Source organism: Taudactylus pleione, unplaced genomic scaffold (assembly GCF_031769625.1).
Source record: "Taudactylus pleione unplaced genomic scaffold, aTauple2 ptg000268l, whole genome shotgun sequence".
NCBI lineage: Eukaryota > Metazoa > Chordata > Amphibia > Anura > Myobatrachidae > Taudactylus > Taudactylus pleione.
Window position 1 is genome coordinate 983224 of NW_028284670.1, and position 11696 is coordinate 994919.

The 11696-nt window shown below is 46.4% G+C and overlaps 1 protein-coding gene across 1 annotated transcript; it reads right to left on the minus strand.

Moving 5' to 3' along the window:
- Window positions 1-5200: 5200 nt before the first annotated feature.
- LOC148513815 (lysozyme C-like) lies at window positions 5201-11449 on the minus strand. The gene is made up of 3 exons (XM_088481250.1): window positions 11311-11449; window positions 7519-7677; window positions 5201-5283 (listed from the first exon to the last, which is right to left on the minus strand). Exons 1-3 carry the CDS (start codon window positions 11447-11449, stop codon window positions 5201-5203), a joined length of 381 nt encoding a protein of 126 aa, XP_088337376.1.
- Between the last annotated feature and the right edge of the window lie 247 nt (window positions 11450-11696).

The following is an 11696-nucleotide window of genomic DNA, read 5'->3' on the forward strand; positions in this document are numbered from 1 at the left end:
TCAGTGATCCCTAAGATGCACCCAGCCAGTAAGAAGCAGCTGTCATTCTTCATCGTCAGCATCACGATCACCTGCGCATATTTAGCTCCATGGATTGAGCAGCCACTAGATGTACAGTACGCCTCTGTGTTCTAGTCTGGCTATTGTCTTTGTGTGAACTCTCCCATAATGTAATCAGACAGAGTATGCACAAAATTAGAATGTTATGACAAAATATGTCTAACTCTACATTATCCACATTATGTATATCTATTCTCGACTTCATATATATATATATATATATATATATATATATATATATATATATATATATATAAATATACACAGGTTGAGTCTCCCACATCCAAATATTCCGAAATACAGATTTTTTTTGGCATGACTGAGATAATGAAACTTGATTTTTGATGGTTCAATGTACTGTCTAAGGCACAAATTACTAAAAGTATTGTATAAAATTAATTACCTTCAGGCTGTGTGTATAGGCTGTATATGAAACATAACTGAATTTTATGTATGTACAAAAACTTTAAAAAGATAAATAGGTGGAACGGCGCTATGCACACATGTTCATCATAAATAATGTATATGGTGTACAACATTTATTAAAAATGTGTTGGAGTGAAACAATAGATAACCAAAATACAATATTAAAATACAAGAAATAAACAGTCTGCATAAGCTGTAATCTCTACTATTAAATGTAGTACATCCACATATGGTGCAAATGAATTAAAATGATGAGAATATTATTTCATTCATACACATTTTTAATAAATGTTTTAAACCATATACAGTATTTATGATGAACATGTGTGCATAGCGCCGTTCCACCTATTTATCTTTTTGTGGTTATCGGCACCTACTGTGCCGTTTGGGAGTGGTGGCATCACTCCCAGGTGGTTGGCAGCTGTTCACACATTCTAATACACGTATATTATATAGCGGTACACTGCCCCGTGGTGCTTGGTGCTTTTTTATCCAATTGATGTACAAAAATTTTGTTTGAGCAGCAAAATAATTTAAAATATTGTATAAAATGACCTGCAGGCTTTGTGTATAAGGTGTATATAACACATAAATGCATTCTGTGTGTATATTGGGGTCCCATTCCCAAGATATTTGATTATAATATGCAAATATTCCAAAATACGGAATATTCCGTTATCCAAAATACCCCTGGTCCCAACCATTTTGGATATCAGAGACTCAACCTGCATATTTATATACTGTATATATATATATATTATAAGGGGTGTGCACCGGCCACTTTTCGTGTTTTGTGTTTTGGTTTTGGATCTGGATCTTTCTTCGTGTTTTGGATCTGGATTGGTTTTGCCAAAACCACCCTTCCGTGTTTTGGGTTCTGGGTTTTGTGTTTTGGATCTGTATTTTTTTTTTAAAAAAGCATAAAAACAGCTAAAATCACAGAATTTGTAGGTTTTTCTGCTCCTATGCTATTATTAACCTCAATAACCTTAATTTCCACTCATTTCCAGTCTATTCTGAACACCTCACACCTCACAATAGTGTTTTTATGTCCAAAAGGTTGCACCGAGGTAGCTGGATGACTATGCTAAGCGACACGGAATCGCTCCGTCTTAGCTCCTCCTTCACTTTCTCCAGCTGCTTCTGCAAAAGCCTGATGAGGGGAATGACCTGACTCAAGCTGGCAGTGTCTGAACTGACTTCACGTGTGGCAAGTTCGAAGGGCTGGAGAACCTTGCACAACACGGAAATCGTTCTCCTCTGCGCTTGAGTCAGGTGCATACCCCCTCCTTTGCCTATGTCATAGGTGGATGTATAGGCTTGTATGGCCTTTTGCTGCTCCTCCATCCTCTGAAGCATATAGAGGGTTGAGTTCCACCGCGTCACAACCTCTTGCTTCAGGTGATGGCGGGGCAGGTTCAAGAGTGTTTGCCAGTCTTCGGCATGCAGTCGCTGAATGGCGAAAGTGGGCAGAAATTTTTCGGGCCACCAAAAGCGTCTCCTACACGCCCCTGTCGCTTTTCAGAAAATTCTGCACCACCAAGTTTATTGTGTGAGCAAAACATGGGACGTGCAGGAATTTGCCCAGATGTAATGCCCGCACAATATTGGTGGCGTTGTCAGATATCACAAATCCCCAGGAGAGTCTAAGTGGGGTAAGCCACTGGGCGATGATTTCCCTCCGTTTCTCTAAGAGGTTGTCGGCGGTGTGCCTCTTACTGAAACCGGTGATACACAGCGTAGCCTGCCTTGGAACGAGCTGGCGTTTCTGAGATGCTGCTACTGGTAACGCTGCTGCTGTTGTTGCGTAAGGTGATACATCTACCCAGTGGGCTGTCACAGTCATATAGTCCTTAGTTTGCCCTGTTCCACTTGTCCACATGTCCGTGGTTAAGTGGACATTGGGTACAACGGCATTTTTCAGGACACTGAGGACACTTTTTCTGACGTTTCTGTACAGTCTCGGTATCGCCAGCCTAGTGAAGTGGAATCTAGACGGGATTTGGAACCGGGGACACACTACCTCCATCAATTGTCTAAATCCCACTGCACTAATGGCGGATACCGGATGCACGTCTAACACCAACATAGCAGTCATGGCCTCAGTTATACGTTTTGCTTCAGGATGACTGCTGTCGTACTTCATCCTCCTTGCTGAGGACTGTTGGAGGGTCAATTGTTTAGTAAAAGTAGTAGTGTTCCTACATCCTCTCTGGGATGATGAACGACTCCCAGCAGCAGCAACAGCAGCAGTGGCAGCAGGAGGCGTAGCAATGCAGGATCCTCCGGAGGAATCCCGGATAGGAGAGTCAGTCATGCCAGTGACATGGCCTGCAGGACTACTTCCGATCCTGACTAAGGAGGAAATTGACGAGGAGGGAGTTGACGGTGTGGTTTGCAGGCGCTTGGATACAACAGGACAACGGGATTTAGTTGTCCCTGGACTGCTTACGGTCTTAGCCAAAGTTTCTGAACTTGACAGTAACTTATTATGAACACGCTGCAGGTGCCGTATAAGGGAGGATGTTCCTAGGTGGTTAACGTCCCTACCCCTACTTATTCCACCTTTACATATGGTACATATGGCAAGACAGTTGTTGTCCAGATTTGGATAGAAATATTGCCAGACCAAAGAGGTGGAATGTTTGGTCTTCTGCCCAGGCATGACCGTGATGGGCTTTTTCATCCCACGGACAACAACTGTCTCCCCCGGAGCCTGATTTAAACAAACCACATCACCATCAGAAACTTCCTCGCCAACTTCCTCCTCAGCGCCAGCTACACCAGTATCCTCATCCTGTTGTACTTCAACAGTGACATCTTCAATTTGCATATCAGCAAGTGGACTGTGTGTGCTCCTTTCTGCACTTGCAGGGGGTGTGCAAATGGTGGAAAGAGCTACCTCTTCCCGTCCAGTGCTGGGAATGTCAGGCATCGCAACCACCACCACACTTGGACTCTCCTTGGGGATTTGTGATATCTTCTTAGAAAGCACAGTTCTTCTCTGTGCTTTTGCCAGCTTAACTCTTTTGATTTTTTTAGTGGGAGGAGGGCTTCCATCGTCATGTGAAGCTGAACCACAAGTCATGAACATATTAGGGATCGACCTTAGCCGTTCCTTGCCACTCCGTGTCATAAATGGCATATTGGCAAGTTTACGTTTCTCTTCAGATGATTTAAATGTTTTTTTCAAGGTCATTTTCCTGAACTTTGTCATTTGGGATTGTATGTGCCCTCTACTATGACATTGGGCATCGGCCTTGGCAGACGACGTTGATGGCATGCTATCGTCTATGTCATGACTTTTGGCAGCAGCTTCAGCACTAGGAGGAAGTGGTTCTTGATCTTTCTCTATTTTATTTTTATCGGAGAAAGTTTGGTCCTCCATTTATGTTATATCGATTTGATATATACGTGCGGCTAAACACAGAAAATATTTTTTAATTTTTGCTGGAGAGTAGTGCACTTTGTGGGTTACACCACCCTTTAAGAAATGAGCCAGCCGGCTTTTTACTTATGGGACACAGACGCACGCTAGGCGCTGCTCCTTTGTTGATGCACATGCGGCTACTGTGCACACAATTCACAAACACAGAAAAAATATTTTGTTATTTGGTTTGGAGTGTACTTTGGGAGTGACAGCACCCTTTAACGGTCAAGCCAGCCGGCCCTTTACTTATGGCACAGGCGCACGCTTGGCACTACTTTGTTGATGCACGTGTGGCTACTGCGCACACAATTCACAAACACAGAAAATATTTTTTTGGGGGTTTGGACTGGAGTGTACTTTGGGGGTTACAGCACCCTTTAACGGTCAAGCCAGCCGGCCCTTTACTTATGACACAGGCGCACGCTTGGCACTACTTTGTTGATGCACGTGCGGCTACTGCGCACACAATTCACAAACACAGAAAAAATATAATTTTTTTAGCACTTGGGGGAGCAGCCCTGATGGACAGAGCACCCCCTGGACAACACTACAGCACCCCTTTAGCACTGGGACACTGCACAGGACTTTGGAGTAGACACAGCCCCTATGGAGAACTGACTGCACAACACAGTCCAGCCAGCCCCTATGGACTTTGAAGTAGTGGACACAGCCCCTATTAACAACAGCAGCACAGCACAACACAGCCAGCCCCTATGGACTTTGAAGTAGTGGACAACAGCAGCACAGCGCAGCACAGCACAGCACAACATTACTCTGCACTACACTACACTACACAGCCCAGCCAGCGATAACTCCCACCCTCCCTCTTCACTGTCCACAGCCGAGTGAGAAAATAGTGCCGACGCGGGTACCTTATATAGGATCCAAAACCCGCGAGACCCGGAAGGCGGGATGATGACGTTTCCCTCGACTTCAGATCCGAGTCAGGCGGGAAAAGTCGAGCCTGACTCGGATCGGCCTCGGATCGGGGGGGCTCGGGGGGGTTCGGATTTCAGAATTCCGAACCCGCTCACCCCTAATATATATATACACATACGCCGAGCAGGTCTTCCCAGAACAGAAGGAGGCGGCACTCAACTGGGCTTGTATTAAAAATTGAAGTGCATATTTAATGAGCCGACGTTTTAAAGCCGATATGGCTTTGTCATCAGGGTGTGAGAATGCAACCGTATATGTATACACAAACTGCTTGTCCCCTCACATCTCCATTACTAGTCACTTCTCTATCAGTTTTAACAATATTAAAACAATAACAGCAATGACTTACCAAGCTGAAATGCCATTGGGGTCCCTTACAACTCTTTTGGCACAGTCAATATCATCATTGATGTTATCATACAGAAGCTCTAAATAACCAAATTATTATGTTGGGGTGAGTATATGTTAGAGTAGAAAGAATTATGATAAAAATAAAACATTTTTAATGCTGTACAGGACAATAAACTGCACTCTCTCTCACCATTTTAAATGATATAAGAATTATTGCTCACCACACGCTGCCATATTTATATGAAGGTGTATTCAAAATGTCAAGTCATTCAATTCTATCAATAAACACACTGCCCTGTTAGCATTGTATGTTAGAACAGATGTTTGGCTAAGTCATAAGATTAGAAGTGAACATGTCCTTTCTCGCGGAATATACATACCCAGTCCGCAGCCGATGGGATTCATACAGAGATGACCATCGGCTGCGGTGCAAAGTCACCACCGTGCGTACAAAGATGCATCATTGGTTGCACAGTGGTGGCACCATCGGACATTGTGCGAGCTCTGTAGAGGCACAGAATGTCCATCTGAACATGGTTGCCAATTTCAGGGTAACTACAGAATGAGTCCCCATCACAGACTGTGACACGCCCACATCTAGCTATCCACCCCCATGTTACCTCCCAAGAACATCAACCGAAATTGCCTCTGTCTGTATCCAAATTTGTTTTGCATCCCACAATGGTAATGATTGGGACGAATGCACAGTGCAACTCGGATGCATGCTCAGACTTAAAATATCAGCTGCTCAAGTCCATCATTAAGACTGCGCCCGCAGACTCCTCACGTTCAAATAAATAATTGAAAACAAAATGTTGAAAGCAATTTAATCAGTGTTAATCTGTGCATGCCGGGATCACGATTCCACACATGTGCATAAATTAACAAGCAGCCCAGGCTTCCAAGGACTTTGACAGCTGCCGCCCCTAGAGGCCTGGGCTTACAGTTTAACATTTACCCTATAGCATGACTTACTAGTTGTACCAGAACTCTGTATTATCCAGTAAATATAAACTGTTTCAGCTGTTGTACATTAGGCTCTTCGTGTGGTTAAACCCCTATGTACTTATTTCTAAAAGAATTGTAATCTGGCGTTTATTTTTATATATACATACAGTATATATATATATATATAAAATATATGTATATATATATAGTGTGTCAGGGACAGCATGTGGAGCAGCAGGTCTGTGCAGAGATGGAGCAATAAACAGCATTGTGATGACATCGTGCCCAGGTTTTCCTGGGATCAGTTGTAACCCACAGGTAAGGCTAACTAGCAATATCTGTCATCTGTCTTTAAAGTTGTGTCAGTACAAATCCACAATGATCCTGACGGTGAAATAGTCGCCCAGTTTATAAGCCCGGGAGTGACTAGTGTTAGGGATCCTGGATCTGAGGGTCCACTAAAAGAACTGTGTTGCTGTATGGTAGATACTGTGTACCTGTGTACCTACTATAACATCTTGCCTGCGAACACTGCACTGACCTGTATATCTGCCTCTGGTGAGAAATATAAACTTCTGTTGGATTTTACTCCAGTCTATGTGATTCTTGTCACATTATATATATATATTAAAGATGTGCGGGTTCGGTTTTATTTGGTGCTTATCGCCAAATCATCTCAAATTCGGATTAGTTTGGATTTCTCTTATTGGCTATCCAAAACACGTGACAGCTGGAAAGCCAATATGATGTACTTTTTGAGATCCGAACATATCCGAGTAGATCCGAGTAAAACTGAACCTGCACATCTCTTTTATATACTGTGTATATATATATATATATATATATATATATACATATATATAATTAATTGGTCTGCTGATTTGTTTGTTTGGTTATGCAATCGGACACCGCTACACTGATTGGGATGACACCAATGTGAGGTGGTCCAGTTGGATCCTGGCAAGTTTTTGGAGTGGTTAGGGTCCTGGACAGACCTCCTGTTGGTGTACACTGGGTAGAACTTTGATCTGGGGGAGCCTGTTCTTAGCCTTCCACTGGATGGATTTGGACGAAAACTTCACAGAGTGCTAACATTGGATCCCAGAAGACATACTAGGGGAGTTGAGGTCCCGGTTGGACCTCCGGTGTACGCTGGGCAGAACTTTGACCTGGGAGCTTGTTCTGGGCCTTCCACTGGATGGATTTGGATGACATCATATAATTAAACATAATAACTTTAAACCCGGGCAACGCGGGGTACTTCAGCTGGTATATATTGGCGTATACATAAGGCTTTCTACAGGCAAAGCAGCCATCTGTTTCTGTAAAAGAGCTTAATATTAATCAAATATCTGAATACTTACTTTGGCAGCTTATCCCACATGCATTTACAGCTCCTACTGTTTTCCCGTCATTGCACCACCACTTGCTGTTGATCTGAAAAATCCCATAATCTCGGCTTGGCCCATTGTTGTTCACAGCTGCAGTGTTGTAGCTACTTTCATGATTGGCAAGGCATATCCCTGTGCATAATTCAATGACAAAGTGAGTATTTCAGCATTCTAGTGCTCTCAGCTATTTTATGGACCAAGGGCCTGACTCATTAGTACGCAGATTGGTCAGTGGTGCATGCTGCGCAAGCATATGCATCGCAGTGCACTTGCGCAAGTTAGCATTGCGATCGCTCTGCGTTCACCTATGCAGATACAAAGCCATTGCAAACAGAGGGATGGGACGTCAACATATGGGGGTGGTAACGGGGGAGTGGTCGGAGAAACGCTGGCGTGCTTGCCCATTTGAACGCCGGTGCATGGGCGTGCATAAATTATAGAATTGCACCTGGCTTAATCATTATCTTTAGTTAGGAGCTGATTGGTTGGTACTTTATCTCTCTTAACTTTTTCTCTATCCAAGGCTAAGTTAGTACATCTACAACAATGTGTCCAAACAGGGCTAGTTCTAGACCTTTTGGAGCTTAGGGCAAATGTTTCCTTTAGCACCGTCCCTACCCCTCCCTCCTAAAAACCTAAAGAGGACTCTCTTCTGTTGATCACTCTAGGGGGAATGACCTATGGAGATGTTGAAGGTGACAAAGAGAAGGTGGAAGGGAGAGGCAGACAGAGAGAGGCAGAGGGTGACAGAGGAAGGCAGAGGGGATGGCAGAGGGTGACAGCGGATGGCAGAGGGTGACAGTGTAGGGCAGTGGGTGACAGCGGAAGGCAGAGGGTGACAGAGGAAGGCAGAGGGTGACAGAGGAAGGCAATGGGTGACAGAGGAAGGCAGAGGGTGACAGCGGAAGGCAGAGGGTGACAGCGGAAGACAGAGGGTGACAGTGTAAGGCAGAGGGTGACAGCAGAAGGCAGAGGGTGACAGAGGAAGACAGAGGGTGACAGTGTAAGGCAGTGGGTGACAGTGGAAGGCAGTGGGTGACAGAGGAAGGCAGAGGGTGACAGCGGAAAGCAGAGGGTGACAGAGTAAGGCAGAGGGTGACAGCGGAAAGCAGAGGGTGACAGAGTAAGGTAGTGGGTGACAGCGGAAGGCAGAGGGTGACAGAGGAAGGCAAAGGGTGACAGTAGAAGGCAGAGGGTGACAGCGGAAGGACACCAGAAGGCAGAGGGTGACAGCGGAAGGCAACGGGTGACAGTGGAAGGCAGAGGGTGACAGAAGAAGGCAATGGTTGACAGTGGAAGGCAGAGGGTGACAGAGGAAGGCAGAAGGTGACAGCGGAAGGCAGCAAATGACAGCGGAAGGCAGAGGATGACAGAGGAAGGCAGAGGGTGACAGAGGAAGGCAGTGGGTGACAGCATAAGGCAGTGGGTGACAGCATAAGGCAGAGGGTGACAGAGGAAGGCAGTGGGTGACAGAGGAAGGCAGAGGGTGACAGCGGAAGGCAGAGGGTGACACTGGAAGGCAGAGGGTGACACTGGAAGGCAGAGGGTGACAGCGGAAGGCAATGGGTGACAGAGGAAGGCAGAGGGTGACAGAGGAAGGCAGTGGGTGACAGCATAAGGCAGAGGGTGACAGAGGAAGGCAGTGGGTGACAGAGGAAGGCAGAGGGTGACAGAGGAAGGCAGAGTGTGACAACGCGAAGGCAGAGGGTGACAGAGGAAGACAGAGGGTGACAGAGGAAGGCAGAGGGTGACAGTGTAAGGCAGAGGGTGACAGCGGAAGTCAGAAGGTGACAGAGGAAGGCAGAGGGTGGCAGAGGGTGACAGTGGAAGGCAGAAGGTGACAGAGGAAGGCAGAGGGTGACAGAGGAAGGCAGAGGGTGACAGCAGAAGACAGAGGGTGATAGAGGAAGGCAGAGGGTGATAGAGGAAGGCAGAGGGTGACAGAGGAAGGCAGAGGCTGAGAGAAGAAGGCAGAGGGTGACAGAGGAAGGCAGAGGCTGAAAGAGGAAGGCAGAGGGTGACAGAGGAAGGCAGAGGGTGACAGGATAAGGCAGAGGGTGACACCGGAAGGCAGAGGGTGACAGCAGAAGTCAACTGGTGACAGAGGAAGGCAGAGGGTGACAGAGGAAGGCAGAGGGGGACAGTGGAAGGCAGAGGGTGACAGAGGAAGGCAGAGGCTGACAGAGGAAGGCAGAGGGTGATAGCAGAAGGCAGAGGGTGACAGAGGAAGGCAGTGGGTGACAGAGGAAGGCAGAGGGTGACAGAGGAAGGCAGAGTGTGACAACGCGAAGGCAGAGGGTGACAGAGGAAGACAGAGGGTGACAGAGGAAGGCAGAGGGTGACAGTGTAAGGCAGAGGGTGACAGCGGAAGTCAGAAGGTGACAGAGGAAGGCAGAGGGTGACAGAGGAAGGCAGAGGGTGACAGTGGAAGGCAGAAGGTGACAGAGGAAGGCAGAGGGTGACAGAGGAAGGCAGAGGGTGACAGCAGAAGACAGAGGGTGACAGAGGAAGGCAGAGGGTGACAGCGGAAGGCAGAGGGTGATAGAGGAAGGCAGAGGGTGATAGAGGAAGGCAGATGGTGACAGAGGAAGGCAGAGGCTGAGAGAAGAAGGCAGTGGGTGACAGAGGAAGGCAGAGGCTGACAGAGGAAGGCAGAGGGTGACAGAGGAAGGCAGAGGGTGACAGCATAAGGCAGAGGGTGACACCGGAAGGCAGAGGGTGACAGCAGAAGTCAACTGGTGACAGAGGAAGGCAGAGGGTGACAGAGGAAGGCAGAGGGTGACAGCATAAGGCAGAGGGTGACACCGGAAGGCAGAGGGTGACAGCAGAAGTCAACTGGTGACAGAGGAAGGCAGAGGGTGACAGAGGAAGGCAGAGGGGGACAGTGGAAGGCAGAGGGTGACAGAGGAAGGCAGAGGCTGACAGAGGAAGGCAGAGGGTGATAGCAGAAGGCAGAGGGTGATAGCAGAAGGCAGAGGGTGACAGGAAAAAGGTGGCAGGGAGAGGCAGACAAGAAGATGCAGAGGGTGACCGGGGAAGGTAGAGAATACTAGGAAGCGGTTATCATGTTACACTATTTTGGTGTCTGGTGGTAAGTGGCGCACTATGTTAGTGCATCCTGTCCTTAGACTTCCTGTATCCCTCCAACTGATGTGAGACTGGCAGAGTGCCTACAGATTTTGCTGCCCCCACCTCTCCTCCCCAGCAGCAGCTGTGCTGTGTAACTGCTGTTGCTGCCACCACTCCGCGAGGAAGCTCACGCTGAGTCACACGTGACTTGTGGGAGAGTAGAGCTGCTTATGGAGTCCTTCTGTGCTGCATCACAGTTTGTAAGTATGGCGGTGGTGGCAGGTGAGAGTGGGTGGGAGCTGTCAGTTCTGAACTGTGGACATGATTCAGAGATGTAAGCTACCCCAGTAGATAGCACACAGCTAGAAAGATTAGTGGTCTGCAAATGTGCAGAACGGGTCCTGTGATCTCATCTGCAGGGCCTCCGAAGTGCAGCATGATCGGCATGCTGCGGATTTTGGGAGGGGGGGCTTTCCCTGACAGCGTTCCCATTTTACAGGAGGTATGAGGCCAGGGTCCTGGGAGCGCAAGCACAAGGGGTGTATTGGTTTGGGGTAAAGAAGATGTAAAACTCCCAAAATACTAATTTAAATTGACTGCTGTTAATGTTATACACAGTACCTACTCCATTCATATATACAGCTTGTCATGTTACATTGAACTTTACATTATTCACTTAGATAATGATGTACATACAGTCAGCTACGCTATAGCCACAATACCCGGCCAGCCCTCTGTCTTTGATGATCTTGTATAGCTGGCATTTGGTGTAGACTTTTCCCTCTGATCCGAGGTGCAAGCACAGAAAGAGAGCAAGGTATAAGATGATCTTCATGTTCTTGAGAGGCTAACCTAGGATCCAGGCGATTTCTATTCAATAATAAAAAAAAATCATAACCTATCACTGTTGAATAACAATCAGAGGAATATTTAGAATATATTTTTTTATTATAAGAAAAAGTGAAATATAGTAAAGCAGTATGAAGACACTAATAATTCCTAATAGACACACATTCAATATAAATTGAATATAAAATTAATTCAGTATATTTGTTCATCAATGTCATCCTTGTCAATGATAT